At 41.3% G+C, this 17,310-nt stretch overlaps 1 protein-coding gene across 8 annotated transcripts in view; it reads right to left on the bottom strand.

The window, feature by feature from the left end:
• Window positions 1–2,930, bottom strand: part of atp11b (ATPase phospholipid transporting 11B) — a 48,233-nt gene extending 45,303 nt beyond the window's left edge. For all 8 annotated transcript variants that reach the window (XR_011602104.1, XR_011602105.1, XM_070960304.1 and 5 more), the window contains exon 1: window positions 2,612–2,930. Coding sequence is in view for 6 of the 8 variants with exons in the window: in XM_070960304.1 (XP_070816405.1) it covers window positions 2,612–2,638 (27 nt within the window). In the remaining 2 variants the exon portion in view is untranslated. The remainder of the gene's footprint in view (window positions 1–2,611) is intronic.
• Window positions 2,931–17,310: the final 14,380 nt, after the last annotated feature.

Here is a 17,310-nt window from a genome sequence, read left to right on the forward strand (position 1 = left end):
CCTACAAGTCCCACAGTGCCTTGGGGGAATCATTGCCCTGAACAATGGCTGTGCGAGAGACAAATGCATCACAACCAAGGAAACGTACTGAGTCACATCATAGCCTATGCGACATTTAATCAAATGGGATGAGCTAATCAGAGAATCAGAGATGGACAGAGGGAGAGAGGGAGTTGAATAAAGAGCAAGTGCTTAAGACAGAAAGACTGCACCACAAAGAAGGAGAGAGAGAGCAAAAGGCTGAAGTCAGATGCAAAGGGTGCTGCTTTTGATGGTATTGCTGATGACAACAGCAATACTAACATCACTACAGACATGCCAATCAGATATCTAACTACATGAGGTATGAAATGAATAGCCAGAAGCAGAGCTCCAGATGAGAAGGAAGTTGGCAGTTTTATCAAGGGTGGCATGAGACAGTTAATAGTCAAATGTTTTCTGATTTATTATAACAGATCCTGAATGAGACAGTAAAAGTGTGTGTTAGCTCAGCAGGCTAACATGCATAGTACATATAATGTTAGAAATACCAAAAAACATTTAGCCACACATAATCATCTAGATTTCCCATTTCTTACATCACACAGCTATAGTTTCCTTTTCATTTCCATTTCACTCCGGCATAATAAATCAGCTTGCTGAGACTCAAACCTGATTGAGAAGCAGATAATGCATCAAAGTGTGCATTTAATGAACTCCGCTTTTGTTTTTTCAAAAAGGCATCATGGTTAGCTTTGCTTGATAAGGCAGTTGCAAGCAATTAGTATCTTGAAAACTGTCGCATTAAAACATCCATAATCCCACATCAGCCATACCAAGTCTCGCTGCAGAAAAGATGTACATTTGCAAAATGTGCCTTTGGGAAATCAGATTAAAAATTCAAACAATTACAATGTATCACTAAAGTTATGAAAGGAACAATGTGAATTGGAAAATAGTAACTAATAATATATACATTGCAAACTGTGATCTCCACAGGAATCACAAGGAAGGAACAAGTTTAACGGGTTGGTGCAACTGCTGCTTGTACTGTAGGTCTTTTCAGATGTAAATGCAGTATACTGCTGATTGAAGAAGACTGACATTAAAAAGCTGCCACACTTTAAAGCCGGCCTCTCCCACCTTCTTCTCCTCCTCCTTTCTCATTCTTAACGTGGACCAGAGTCACCAGAAAGACACTGATAAGCAACATGCAAGGGAAGAAACTTCACTGCATTACATTCCAGCTGATATCAGGGCCAGACAAATGCCCCCACAAACTTATGCATTAAGCCAGTTGTGTTAGGATGCATTTTAATTAGGCATTTAATTAACTAGGCAGGTCAGATAAATGGGAAGGGTCAAATTAACTGCTATCTCAAACTAGGAGCAGGCTGTCGTTTTTATGGAACTCTTGTAGCTACTCTTAAAAAAGCAAAAGCCAAAGTTAACCTCTGACAACAGAGAGAAAACTTTTTGGTACAGACTGACAAACTTGTAGCTGAACAAGACACACTCTAACCCAACCCGAAGTGCTACGGAGAGCTCAGTGAAAAGGACATGGGAGCTCAGAAACCTTAACACTGATTAAACTCACTTGCTGTGAGGTGACAGCTTGGCCAACGTGTGGCTGATCACTCATTCATTCATTCATTCATTCATTCATTCATTACCATGGGTATGAGCCCTCACACGCTCACACACCCCCTCCACCAGTCACCCCCCTCTCATTCATACTGGATGTTGATGCAGGATCTTCTTTAAACTTTCATTTGTACTTTGACAAACAACTGCTCCAGCTAAACATATGACTCCGCCTGTCAATGCGCCAACACACAGCCATGTTTGTAGGCAAACAACAGGTGATTACAGCATATACACGATGCTCTCCGAGCATATGTTAATCATTCAAGGACGATGAACGTTAAAGTTAAGCGAGGAGAGATTAAAACCAGGAAATGAATTACAGCAACACTGAGCCGATCCCAAGGTGTTACCAAAGTTATGACGAGAGATGCCACGATACATTACTATGTTCGAGGGTTGAGAATAATATCTAATTAGCTTTTAAAGTTAGTTTGTTGGCTCTCTTGCCATAAATAAGTAAATGTGGGGAAGAAAACAACAACTCCGCCTGAGAGTGGTGTAATGTGGCTAACTAACGTTAGCAAACACTTAGAATTAACGCTAACTGCTAGTGGAAGAGTTAGCAACACTTTAACTTTGCCAAGTTTTACATCGTTAGCCAGCAAGCTAGCGTTAAATGGATAACAGGCTGTTAATTTTTTTTACAAACGATTCAGAGAACTTCAAATAAGCTCTAAACTCCAATTTAAACTCAGTCCCGGTCTGTTTGTTGCTTCGGTCTCAAACTGCTTCGTCGGACCTTTTTCAGCTAATTACCGGTGGCTAACTGGGATAGAAGCTAACACAACCTACACCTGACTGTCAACACCTCACGACAGTCAACAATGTTTTAGACACATCGGCAACAGCTAGTTAGATTAGCGTGCTAAAATATTAGCCAAATAAAGTTCAGACAGCTTTCCGTGTGCTAAGCGATGTAGGAAGCAACTGCGGTTGTGAGACAATGAGGGCTAGCGTTATGAGAAAGGTAGGAGATCAGTTTTACCAGCTGCTGTCGTATCCACCGTAGCATCCTTGCAAAAAATACGTTCGAAGTAGCCAGCACAGTCGCTAGCCCAGCGCTAGCAACTAGCTACTCCAACAAAACCGTCCCGAACCATAAATATTTCCCCCCGAAGGCAGCTCTTCTCAGTCGCATTACGCGACACATTCATGCAGTGCGACTGTGCAAAATAATAAATCCGGTCTTTCCCATCCCGTGCTAATGTCAAACAAATGAGCCCTGGTAAAAGTGACAGACGGCTGGCCACGGAGTCCCAGCGAGCTACACTACATCTCTGGTCTGCCACGACCCGTTTCCCTCTGCCAGCACACAGCCCTCAGCAGACAGAGGCTGCTCTCTAGCGGCCTATCAACGCCCCCTGTCTGTCTACATTCAGTTACCATGGGTCGGTTGGATAGATAGATAGATAGATAGATAGATAGATAGATAGATAGATAGATAGATAGATAGATAGATAGATAGATAGATAGATAGATAGATAGATAGATAGATAGATAGATAGATAGATAGATAGAGTTCAGTTTGCTGTAGAGGTAGAGTATCTGAGGAACATTTTTACCAAGGCCACAATAAGATGATCTGAGTGTCAGTGATCATTGAAGCCTACAATGATAATAACTATGTAGTTTTGATGTTACACTTTTTCTGCTTAAGTTTGTCTGTATTTATTGCAGTGGTGCTATTAGATTGCAGTGTTCACTGCTTTGCCAGTTGCTCATACTGTATACAGTGAATAGTGGTAATGCAGGGCTCTGAGTCATATCTAGATTGCTTACTTGGCACTTTTTAAACTGGTGAATGCTCTTTGCCAACAGAGTGGAGACTTAAAGTGGATTTGCTTACTCCAAGTCTGTTATGAATATCTTAAGCCAGAGAGAATTTGTTTCTCATCTCCTGGAGTAAGTCCTTACTGAACATGAGCTGAAAAACTGGTCCCTATCGCATTAATCTATTGTCTCTTTTATCCTTTTCTTCTAAATCTCTCAGTGATGCTATCCAGTCCCCCTGTTGTTCCCGAACGTCTCTTGTAAGGCATCTCACATAAAGTGAGGTCATCCAAGTATTAGTGGCTCTCTCCCAGCGATGAATCTTTTCCTGTTCCCTCCCTCCTCTGAGACTTGGCTGCAGCACATCCTAATCAGTCACTAATGTAATAGACAATAAATGGATAGCACACAGGGAGGACGAGAAATCTAAAATCTAAGTACGAGGAAGGTTTGGCTTCACTGTGTCTTTCAAAATTGATTCAATATGCTACGCATACTGTATGATTGAAAACGCTGAAGTGATGTCCCCATCAGTGGCAAGAGACACAAATGATAATGATCCTGTGTAATCAATGTGTTCCAGCAGCTACATTTGAAGCAGAGTAGCTGCAGCTGCCCAGCAGTAAAGTCTTTTTTCACTCTCTCTTTCCGGCATCCAGAATGAAAAAGTGAAACATACTGTATTTGCATGTTTTTTGCATCATTCTCAATACCCTCGCAGTTGTTCCTTAAGGTGCTTGTGTGACTCACCACCACACAAGACCTGTTCCCACTGGCCTCTCCATCATGAAAGCCTTTTTTAAAAACCAGGAAAAAACAGTAAATCTAAGCCAAATGCCACCAACACGCATTTATCTCCAGGATTAAGACAGCTTAAGGCCACTCTGTGAGTCAGCAGAGTAAGGCACTGAGTGTGCGACAGTGTTCGCAACATCTCGGGTTCAAGTCTCACTCATCTATGACATACAATAGCCAGTGCCACATGCCTTTTTGTGTTTTTTTTTCTACTGTATATCAAGCCAAAGCAGAAATGTCATAAACTGGTTTTAAAAAGACAGCATTACGTTGCAAATCCTGTGGGTAATCCGCTATCTGTCTGTATTTGTATGCGAGTCCTGAGCCCAGTGGTCCAACCCATGTGACTGTCAGGGTAATCTCTAGGTTACAATGATTTACATAACGCCACTGCAGCAGCAGCAGCAGCATCTGGGAGCTCCCACCTCACATCTGGATTGGATACATTATGTTAGTCTTGTGAGAGTGTGAGCTGCTGGCAGGGATGTGCATGTTGTTGGTGTGGAGATGAAAACCTCACATTTCTAAATGTCATCTTTTTCAGGGACTGAGAAAATCCTTCTCAGATGACGCTGCAAACTCAGAAGTAATCTCCAAGAATTTCAGCCTGAAAGTAGTGATGTTTCTTTAGAGCAAGACCAAGCTTCTCCTATTCAGTACATGTTGCACTGTCAGAAAAAAAAAACTCTGTTTCAAGTTTACTGTAAAATACTCAGATTCAATACTTTTGTTTGCACTCTCCAGAATGTCCCCCTATTTTTTGTCTTGAAATAATACAACAATAATGCATCAGTATTAGCTCATGTCATATACTTTCGGCTTCATGTCAGCAGAAGTGAGATCATGTACTGTGGTCACGCACAGTTGCTGCCAGTTAAAATTCTGCATTTTTAAAGCACACCTTCATTCCTCAGACAGGGGACTGCTGGTCAGTGATCCACAATGCCCTTGATGTCTGCCATGGAAATGGATGCTGGCAAGGTACCAGATAATGTCTGGCTGCATTCCCAGCTCTGTATTGAATTTAACTTCTGTTATACTTCTATCTTACAAATGCTTGTCTTAATAAATGTTGCAGCCGAACAGGTTGAATCCATTCCCCAGACTGCACAGTAGAAGTCTTGCATGTGTGGCCTATGAGTTAAGTGTAATTCATTTTAACTGTGTATGTAGAAAAATTATTAGAGTGTATTAGATTCTGAAGTTCTGCTACATACATCAGAATATTACAAACAATATCTAAGCTCATATTTATCATACTGATGTACTACAGCAGTAAATTGGACCAACTTTTTATTAGTAAAATACTTAGTATCAACTTACAGACCTCTAAGCTATGACAAAATTCTTGCATCTTTACTGTTTGGCACTGAAACCTGCATTCTTGTGTTTAGGCAACAGGAAGTGGAACCTGCAGTCCTCTGATGTGATTCTGAAATGTGGCTGTCAATTTTAACTGATTAAAATCGATAGCAGTCCTGCTTAGTTGAATGCACTAAAGCTCACACAGGTTTATATATGAGGCAAGTGTTGCTTCTTGACACCTCCAAACAATCCCCATCAGACATGCAGTAAAAGAGAGGCTATTCTGAAGAGACAGTCTCTTCTCTTCTCTTCTCTTCTCTTCTCTTCTCTTCTCTTCTCTTCTCTTCTCTTCTCTTCTCTTCTCTTCTCTTCTCTTCTCTTCTCTTCTGGTCAGTGTAATTCTCAGTATCGGACTGAGCTAATCCATCAGGCCTGTTTAACCATGCTGTGGCTGATCCCCTTGGTAAATACACCAGCGCTAAGTGGCTTTCAATCATTACTACCAAGTATCTCTAATAGTACTAATAGGCTTAGGACAAGTTCTCCCTCTCTCTGCCAATACCCCCTCTTCTATGTAATGGTTGCTTGCTCGGGCTTTGGCTACTACTTTGTATGTGTGTATATTAGCGTCTGTCTTGTTGCATTAGCATGAATATCTGTCTCCCTGTGAGGACTCCAGGGAGCCTGGCTGAAACACCCGTCCTGCCTCTTAGGGAAATAGAAAAGAAATGGATTGGCTTTCAGACGAATCAATACCAATTGACCATTAGTCCCAAAAAAAATAAATAAATAAATAAAACACTGCTTCCCAATCAGGACAAGCATACATAGAAGAAGTGGTTTTAGTGTAGTTTTTCAGATGCTGAACAATGGACTTCAAGAGAAGCAGCAATGGATATTAACTATATTCAAGAAGCAACACTGTATTAATAACAATTGTTATAAATTCACCGGTTGTACTTTTTAATAAATCAGTGTTAGACATCTGATTTGTGGTGTGAGTCTCCCTCTTAAGGACAAACTGAGGTGTTACAACTACAACAGCATTGTACTGTAATGCAGTTTGTAAAACCCAACACAGTAAGACATTAAGAGCATAACATTGCATTTGGAAGACTCACATGCTTTTTAGATATGTGTGTCAGTGTGTGTATGCATATGTGATGCATATGTGTGCGTGTGTGACTCAGCTTCCAATCAGCTGCACACGATTCCTGGAGGCCGTTGGTCACAACTGTGTGAATCACTGCAGCTCTATTTTGTGTGTGCGTGCGTGTGTGTGTTGTTCACTGTCTAGGCACTGCATGTGTGTGAGACAGAGTGTATGTGTGTGGCCAGGTGGGTGGTATTGAGTTTCCTAAGAAGCTACTAATTCTTCACCTAACACCCTGACCTCCTTAGTCCATGACCCGCGGAGACAGAAGGAAGGCATCTCTTCATCCACTTCACTGGAACCGGTCATGGATGACAAATCGTGAGTGTGTGTGTGTGTGTGTGTGTGTCACCGTTGAATGAACTTGAATCTTTATAAATAATCCATATCCAGTGCAGAGGATTTTTCCTTTCACTGAGAAGAGGCAGACGAAGGGCCAGGAGGAAGGCGGTGCAGTTCTTCAGCCAAAATGCAGCTAGAAAAACATGCTGTCTCCCCTGAAGTTTATCTGTTCAACCAGGAGAATGCAGAGGAGGCGAGCAAGAGAAGAAGAGGGACAATCCTATCACTCACAGCACCATGTGAAACTCTTCACATAGGCTGAAACTGGAGAATGTTGATAACTTGGGAAGTTATGTTATTTTCTCTCCCCCACAATTTTCTTATATGCAGTGGTTTATATCTGATAAGATTGGTGTAATTTTGCAGCAGCTTATTTTCTCATCTCTTAGATTTACCCCATTGCAACACATTTCTCAGTGATGCAGTTTGTTGTGCATCTAAAAGATACTGAATCTCAGAGATGACTCATGATTGTTGGTGGTACAGTCTCCAGACAGTATGCCATGCGGCAGCTGCTGCAGCACAACCCCCCCACTGAGCGCCTAAACTGCTCTGTATCTCATGTCACACAGTTCCCTCTCGAGGAAGATGTGAAGGTATACGTGTGTGGGAAGGGGCTGTCCCTGCTTTCCTGCTTTTCCGATCTGCTTCATTTCTACCAGGACAAGCAGCTGCTTGAAAATGCAAACTCTCGCCTCTCCATCATTCTGACACACACAAGCACATTTTCTGAGACACTTGGTTCAAGAGGGTAGAGACAAAATCCTGTCTATTAACTCATAGATAGAGGAGTTGTAATAAGAGACATGCACAATGTTCAGAGGTTTAATTGATTAATATGTGTAAGTGGGAAACATTCAATAGTTTAGAGCTTGAAGTGATTTAATTTGCACAGTTTGCTTAAAAAACTAACCAAAGCTCCCTGTTGAGTCTTATTAAATCAGTGTCATATTCAGTGTTGGCCTTTTAGTTACTCAGAAAACATTGATTCCGGGGCTTGAGACAAATATTCTAACTTGCAGGAGCTTCAGAGAAACCTTTAAATTAGATTTCCAATGGAAAAAACAAAAAACACAAAGGGGAGGCCAGTTGTGCAACTGGGCCACTTCTATGTGAAAAAGATTTGCTTGAGTCATCGCTGCATGAGAGAAAAAAGCACTCCACCCTCTGCTGAACTCTCAACCCATCATCTGTTTTTTGATACATGCAGGAAAGCCGAACTCAGTCTCCTTTCCAAACTGTTCTGACTAAAAGGGACTTACGAGCAGAGCACACACACAGTCTGACGAGAGACACTGAGGGCTTCAGGGAGGACCTGCACACATAAAGGTGTCTGTAAATTAACTGATAAACCCTTCCAAGGTCTCCACACACTCATTCTCTTCTTGATTACGTGTGTGTGTGCTTTGTATGAAGTTACTGCAGTAACCTTTTAGCTCAAAACATGCGTCTGCCTGTGTGAGTGCATGGGAGTGTGTGTTTGATGTTGCTATGGTGACGTTGGCCCCCACTGACCTCGGCCTTTCCGGGCCCCTATCCTCTCTCTCCCTCTCTCTCTCTCAGCTTGTCTCTGACTGAGCTGCAGCTGGTTCGTTGTGGTGTTTCCATATGAGTTCAGACATGCTCAGTGGTATCTGGTTTGTTTTAGGAGACAGCTAGCTTAGCGCTAAGTTGTGCCTTCTTAGTCAGTGGTGACTCCTTCCCTAAAGTAAAGTTCATCTGAAATATAGTTGAGTAGAACAGTATAGTAGCATGGAGAACTCAAGTAAAGCATACATGCATATCAAAATTGCATCAAAATTGTACTTGTATGTAGTAACTTTCGACCATCGGAATTTAGTGGGTCCACATAATGTTCAGTGAGTAAACACTGCATAGTTAAGACAGAGAAAGCATTTTTCTCTAGATCTTTCAGTGTTTCCCAGAGTGAGGAGAGCTGACACTCTCTGCCTGTTTGCAGAAGGACAGGAACAGTTTTGTAACACTTTGGTCAACTGAGAGTAAAGCCTGCGTGTGTGTGATGCGATTTCCAGCCGCGTCACAGGTGTGCATGTGCAACTGTACGTTATGTGTGAATGTTATCAGGAAAACCTCTGGTTGAACTCTCGATGGATTGCACACATTCAAACCAAGACAGCGGGCGAGTGTACAAGTGCATGTGTGTGTGAAGGGTTGTTGATGGAGACTTACAACATCTGCCGTCCCTATCTTCATCACAGTGCGGTTTTTATGACTGAATAATGCTAAAAATAAACAAGCATTTCATAGTGTATAGTGTAAAATACATGCTACAGCATCAACGTCCCCTCAGCCTTACAGGCCCCTGCAGCCTCCATGCCTGAGGCGTCAAACCTGTCTGTCCATCAGTGATTATAAGCCTTCTAATAGTTTGCTCTGTTAAAATGACAGGCCTTTCATCTGTCTGTCTTCCCTCTCCAGCTACATGACTTTAATGGCCCTGACATCATGTAAGCCGCAGCAGCTGGCTGTTTGAGTGCATGAGTGTGTGTAGGTGTGTGCGTGCGCAGATGAGCGGGGATCTGTTGGTACCTGCATGATGGTGTGGCTCTAATCCATGTTTGTTCTGCTCCAGCACCAGGAGAGAATGTCTCACACACACACACACACACACACACACACACACACACACACACACACACACACACACACACACACACGGCACACCTGCAGCCTCACACACAGACTGACACAGAACTCGAAAGGGTTGTTTCTCCACATTCATGATGCATAAAAAGTGGAAGTAGTTGATGCATCCTGTTTGTGCAGAAGTTTGTATCATCAGACGTAGCGATTGTGGTCTTTAGGAAACTTGCTTGAATGTGGTTTATTGGCAGCATACTATGTTTGTAATGCAGTTTCACTATATAACACAGATACAAGCCAATACATTTTCTAAAGGTTCTGTATATGTAATTCATTTTTACATCATTTTTATGTAGATACAGATATAGATTATGAAGATATACTTAGAGATATTGAAAGTTTATGTATTTACAGTTAATCTGAGCTAATAAAACTTTCAAAATCAAATGTTTGTTTTAATTGTCAAAAGTGTGCTAAATTTAGCGCATTTATGCAATACATATATTTTTTAAAGATGGTAGATACAAAATAAGGCTCCTTAAAATTAATTTCATCAGTTCATTCAGGTGTGTTTTCTCCACAGATGTTTGAAACCAACATCAAAAAAAAAAAAAAAAAACTGTTGACAATCACTGTTAAAGCCTGACTCTGTGTCTGGGAATTGAGACGTACATACCACTCAGTCAGTGGGCTAATCTAAGAGAGAGGCAGACAAGAGGGGGTGAGACCACCAACATAGTTAGCAGGTCTATCTAAAACTGTGTGTGCGAGAGAGAGACGTTATCTCTGCACAGCTTTGATATGAGATGGAGTTTGAGCTGAAGTGGAAAGATTTGCACAGTTCGTTTCACAACTTCTCTTATCTGCGCTGACTGAAGTAATGCCTGATACTACCGTTACTACTGCTACTGTGCGTGTGTGTGTGTGCGTGTGTGTGTGTGTGTGTGTGTGTGTGCGTGTGTGTGTGTGCAAGCATGTACAAAATTGGACAATATCAGTGTGTAAATCTATGAAATATATGCAGAGAATGAGTGAAGGAACACATACTTTAATACTGCTACTGCTGGTAGTACCACACAGTAACCTGGTTTATATGGGTTTTAGAATATGGATTCTGAGCTTTGCAAGTTCAGAAGGTTTGCATGTAAAATCCTGATTCTGTGTGTTTGCAGATTCTGAGTGTTTGATAATGCTTGAAGGGACAATGGTGACCTTTCTTTGGTTAAACTGGCTCCAAAAGACAAACTAAAAGCCAAGTGTTGGGGTCAGATTTGTTTCACAGCGCTGTCTGGACAGATCACTCAGCTGTAACCTGACCATATTTGGAAGGCAGAGTCAAACTGAATGACACTTCCAGGTCAAATCTAATTGTGGAGTTTGCACATAATGGAGGGCTTGTGCTCACTCAATAATCTGGTGATTTGTAAACCTCTGGACCTTGTTGCACCAGCTTTTTGTAAACTCAAACTTAGTCTAATTATGATATATCACTAAACCAAAAAAGCACAAATTAGTTTGTATGCAGAGATTAGCTGCTAATACATTACTTGTTTAGACTAATGAGTAAAAGATGGAATGAAGTTATGGTTGACATGTCTGACCCTTAGTAACAATGGACTGGGAAGTTTTTAAGTAACTATTGTAACACTAAACAACACGATTACGAAACAGTGTGCCAATAAAGTTGAATTGGATGACCAAAGAAAGATTTTTATTTCTATGAATGAATTGTTTCCACTCAAGCAGGCCAGCTAATTGTGGGTGGTGGATGTTTGCAGATGTGAATGTTCAGAGAGAAGACAGAGTGCTGTGTCCTAAGTGCTGTATAGCTTTCAAATGGTACCTCTGAGATAAGGGCTCATTTTGAATATGGTGTCAACTATGGTGGAAGGAGGAATAGTCTCAGATGTGGAAGTATCTGAAAAAGTGGTCCTCAGTAAATTGAATACACGAGTTAAGTGATCAAACGATGCAAATGTTCTATCAATGTGAAGATGCTTTACGTTGTGCTACAGCTAACTAAGGTAGCTGTCCAAGCAGCCCAGTAGTAAATCACTAGTTTCCAAACCAGCAGCTATGAAGAACATGGGAAGGACATTTACATAAATGTACTAGTGAATTTATGAATGGCTGGTGTCCCCCAAAGAAAGAGGGGTAAAGGGAGAGATGGGCTGTCAGCTGCCTGCTCTGTTCCTTCTGCTACATACGGAGTCAGGTGTGTGTTGGAGGCAGGCAGACCAGCATGTTTATCTGAAGCCTGTATCAGGCACAGACCAAACATTTGCTTTACCTGCTTCTCACTGTTTATCTCTTCTTCTCTCTGTCCCTCTCTCTACCTCCATAGCTTTTCTTCTGAAGAGGCAGCATGCTGCTTAACGCCCACAACTATCAAAGACAAAGCAGGGAAGTGAGGGGGACAGGGGCTTTTGAAAAGTGTCGTGGCATGCACGTGTGTGTGTGTGTGTGTGTGTGTGTGTGTGTGTGTGTGTGTGTGTGTGTGTGTGTGTGTGTGTGTGTGTGTGTGCTTCAGAGGCCAAGTCTTCCAGTGGTCCCTCTTCTTTATGAAAGTACCGTTTTATCTTCAAGCTATTTGCTGTGATTACTTGATGTCCTCACTCATGTCCTGAGTGTAAAATGAAATAGTCTTGAGTGAAAACAAAATAACTGTGTAACTATAGTTTTATAGTTTTACATGTTTTCTATATTGCTACATTTCTACCTTTTTAATATCAGTCTAAATTCTGTATCATATCTTTTTCATAAAGGACTAAACTAAAGATACAATTTGCATTATTGTGTTATTTATAGTGACTAATTGTTTACCTTTAGCTACAGATATCAGTAGTTTCACATTTAGGAAGGACTTTTCATAATAAAGTGGTCTTCTTCATGTCATCTTGAACATTTGAATATCATATAAACTTGTTTGTTTTATTTTCAACGTCACTCATATCTGTGTAATTATTGCATTGGCTGTTCATTGATAGGTAAGAATCCATGAAGTCATAAAAAATAGTGACTGTGATGTTCTAACTGAAGAATTTGAAGAAAGAACCTTAATGCAAGAAATCACATAGTATCTGAACAGAAACTGTTGAATAGGTTAAGATGCAGTGTGATTTATAGCATTCCATAAAGTTTAAAATCCTTGCAAATGGCCCCAATATTCTGTCTCTGCCATCAATAGAGTTCTATTAGTTGTATGTAAACCTTTAACCTTCTGAAAACACGTATTGTCTCTTTGCCTCCAGTGACAAGCACCTTAACCTTGCATGGCAGTCACAAAACAAAGACCAACAGCAACCTGAGAGCTCATCAAATGCACTTTTTGAGTCTAAATCCCACCTTTAAAAGTTTCTCTCACACAGTTAGATACAATTTTCCATTGTACTGTCTTGGGGTTCCACAAGTTTTCCTTCCAACCACTAGATGGCGATACATCCTCAGCAATGAACCCTGAGCAGGCCCGCCTCATGACAAGAACTGTGCGGGGATGTACTTCACTGCTCAGTTCATCATGCTTTCTTAACCCTCTGACTATCTTCAGAAAGTCTGACGGAGTCTTTGGACTGAGAAGCTCAAAATGAATACAAAAATACAAAAGCACTGAACATTTTCATTTCATGAGAAATGACATCCACAAAATTAGACTTTAGAAACATACATTATTGGTTCTGTTGGCACTGACACAAACAAAAACGATGAAGAAGTACTTCCAGACACTCACATTTATCTTGTGCTGTCCTTCAACTAGTATCCAGGTGTGCATGTGTGGCACTGTGTGTTTGTGTGTGTTTCCCCAGTGGTTACATCACTCCTCAATCTGTCACTGTACACCTGTAGGTAACTGCTGTCTTCACATATATGCACACACACATGCAAATACTGTACACTGGAAATTCTCTGTCCATGTTTACCTTCTGTTTGTCTGAAGCAGCTGCTGTCTCTTTGTCATGACGTTAATCCCAACCCAAAATGGAAATACACACACACGCAACACAGCACCCGAGTCTATTAGACCATCCTGCCTCGCCTTTTTCAAATTGAGTAAATATTTGCCTCTAAAGGCTTCAAAGATCTTTGCTGCATTTTTGTTTAATCTATTGTTACTTAAAACCTCTTGCACAGAAGAACAGGTTGACTCTCATGTTTTACAGAGACAAAGAGAGGGAAAGAAAGAGAGGAAGAGCAGGAAAAAGGCTCATCATTGTCCTGTTTTAGACATGTTGATGAGTGTGTGTGTTTGCTAATGTTTTTGGTTGACTTATTGTTTAAAGGCATTCACAGATGTAACTTTTTTAAAGGTGGGTGTAATTGGTTTTAGGTCAACAGACACCAAAATCATCCCGCTGACTGCGCTTTTTCTCTATTGTAATGTAATAATGTACACTATGTACAGAACTGTGATGTACCGTGCCTGGATCAGCAGGAACAGTGGGGAATCTTACATTTGTCTCCAGCTGACTCACGATTCGGAACTACGATTCTGTCTCTAAGCTTTTCCAAAGAAATTCAACCTGTTTTGAAAATGACCTTAGCAGGAATGACTGGTTAAATGATGTTCTTGTTTGTGGAAATTTCGTGGGGACAGCAAAAAAATAAGTGGAGCTGCAGTGGAAACAGGTGCAGTTTTTACACTCTACTGGGAAAAATCAGAAAAAGTTATTTGTGTGACATTTTTCTGTCCTCATAAACTCTGTTGCTGCTGTGCACAAAGAGGATATTGCTAGTGTATGTGTCCCTTCTCCATGTCACTTTTATTAAAAATAAGTAATCAGATGAAGAATCAATAGCAGCCCTTTGTGGAAGTATAACACAGTTGGGTGTAAGTTGTTAATTGTGATAGTAAGTAAATGGTTCCAGTGTGGTGCTGTGAAAGCAAACTGCTTTTGTGCTGTGAAGCAATATACAATACAGACAGTAACAGTCAACTTGAATAAAATTCACAACACTGATTTTATAATTGTTAATTAAATTCAGTATATAACCTGCATTGATTAAGTTGGCCACTTGGGGGCAGCAGACAGAAACTGCAAACACCACACTGACTTATTACCGCTTTGCAAATTTAATATGGCTAAAGTGTTAGCAAACAGTTACCTGTTTACTCATCCATCAGACACGGAGCAACGCTAGTATTAATTTGGATTCATGTTTCTGTCTAAATGACGAGGTAATATTCAGTATTCTCTTCTGAGATCTGCAATTGGTCTCCACCACAGACTGAAGGATGTATCTGGTTCTTTCTGCTGTTTGGTGCTGGGCAGGTAGAAGCAGGTTTATCAGAGAACAGAAACTGAAAACAGGTTTCAGTTCAAGCTGGAAAAGAGGTGGATGTGATGAGATTGATCCACAGCAGCAAAGTTGAGGGTTGTAAAACCGAAACAATAAGCTTAAAGAGGCTAAAATGCTCTGCAGAGCTGAGAGTTGTGTGATTTCACTGTGAGTGATCCATTCCCCGTTACAAGCTCTCATCTGATCCATTGACAACAAGAAATAGTGATTTTAGCAGCTTGAATGTCTTACAGTTATCCTAAAATGTTCTGCAGCAAAAGCATGACACACACACACACACACACACACACACACACACACACACACACACACACACACACACACACACACAAACTAGACTATTTCCTCTAAAGTGCTGTTCCTGTATCAGCCCACTGAATGCTTTACTCCCCAAAAACTTAATTTCACTTTCCAAAATGCTAATAGTGTGGACGGGGAGACGGATCTGGAGCCTGTGACAGCCAACAGGAGGAGAAATTAGAAGTGGTGATTAAAGATGATGGTTGTTAAGGAGAGAGAAACGTCTCCCTCCCTCTCACTCTGCCTGTCTCTCTCTCTCTCTTTGCCTGTCTTACTCGCATCTCGGTCTGGCTCTACTATCAGTGGGAGCTTTTACTTTGCTTTGCATGATAAATATGATGGTTGTGTGCGTGTGTGTGTGCGTGTGTGTGCGCGTGTGTCCGACAAGTCCAACAGTCCACTCCAATGCATGAGTGGCTTGGAGTGTTGCCAGCATGTAAAACCTAGCAACAAGATTTGACTTGGCCCTCTAAGAGGGAGAGAGAGAGAGAGAGAGAGAGAGAGAGAGAGAGAGGGAGAGAGAGAGCTGGCATGTGCACAGTATGGACATATGGATCTTTGTTTGTTCGTTTTGGACCATTTAGTCATTCTGTCACTCCAACTGGACTACTTAGTGAATTGGTGCTACTTCTGGTTCTGAATTACACACACACACACACACACACACACACACACACACACACACACACACACACACACACACACACACACACACACACACACACACACACATGCACAATCACATTCACGAGCCAAGCCTTGACTCTGCTGCTTTACAGTCTGTTACTGTTCACATGGCCTGAATGAAATGAAGAACCTTTTCCAATCAATCCTTTTAACCAACATGTGTGATCCCTGGCTCACGCCAATGTGGCCTTCAAGCTAACAGGGCCCACGCCAAGTCAAGTCAGTTTACAGCCTCTGGGGCTTTTCCTGACCATCAGCATTGAATTGGCGTTGAGGGTAGGCAGCTCCAGCACTGATTTCCATCCATGTCTGAATCCAATATAATACACAGCGTTGATTTAAAGACTGGTCTCTCTTTACCTCTGTCTCCAGTCGCATTATTTTCTTGGTTTGATAAGGAGTCTGACAGTTTCTAGATGTACTTTGCCAGTTTTGAGCCAAAAGCTCTATATGACAAAAACAAAAACAAAAACAAAACATTCAAACTTAACATACATGCTTGTAAGTTTAAATGTGTTAGCATGATTGAAACAAAGCACTTGACAGATTGTTGAAAATCATTTGAAATCTCAACCCCTACACCTAACTGAATCAGTGGCGCTATATCTGAATACCTGAACAACTTTGTCTCCAGTCAACATTGCCCATGTGTGCTGAGGTGAGAAAGTAAGCAGGATTTAAACTTCTAATTCAAGCAGCGATGTGTCAGGAAGGGCAAACTCTCTCATCTCTCTTTCCTTTGGTATCAACGTTACAGACTGATCTGGATAATAAAGAAATGACTGCTGCATGCCGTTTAAATCAAACATCTTTAAACATCTCTGTATAAATGTCCTTCCCTCTCACAGTGGACAATCCATCACTTCCTGCCATTTGCAAACCCTTCCTGTCTTCATGTTTCCTCAAAGCCTTGTGTAGAGCTTTGCAGTGCTATCAGCATTTATGGTCCCCCTGCTGCAGTCTTGCTCACAGCAGGGTTGTTGGTTAGTTTATGTCACCAGAAACAAACCTTTTAAATATACAGCCCTGTCTGAAACAACCTGGCTGCCCTGCCATTCCCTCTGCTGGACTGCACAAGACTTAAGTTGAGAGAGCTTCTTGGTGCGTCATGTAGTCAACATGGCAGCGTGTCAAACAATCCCCCAGGGTTCCTAGACCAGCTTCAAACCTCTGCAAGAATTAAACCATTTTTAAATTAGCCCCGTTCAGAAATACTCTAAATCTGTCATGCTCTAACGTGGTGTCACATTCCCTCAGATTACCATCATTACAGTAATTAATGCTTTAATTTCTGGGTATGTTTTGAAATGAAACCCAAAGTGCTGTGATTTTAATGTAATATGGGACTAATGTGGTGTGGAACATTTGGTAATCTGGCTCCCACATGCCTTGGATCTGCCGAATGGGTTTTATCTGCTGTAATACGGTTCAAA

This window comes from Chaetodon trifascialis, chromosome 4 (genome assembly GCF_039877785.1).
Source record: "Chaetodon trifascialis isolate fChaTrf1 chromosome 4, fChaTrf1.hap1, whole genome shotgun sequence".
Classification (NCBI taxonomy): domain Eukaryota; kingdom Metazoa; phylum Chordata; class Actinopteri; order Chaetodontiformes; family Chaetodontidae; genus Chaetodon; species Chaetodon trifascialis.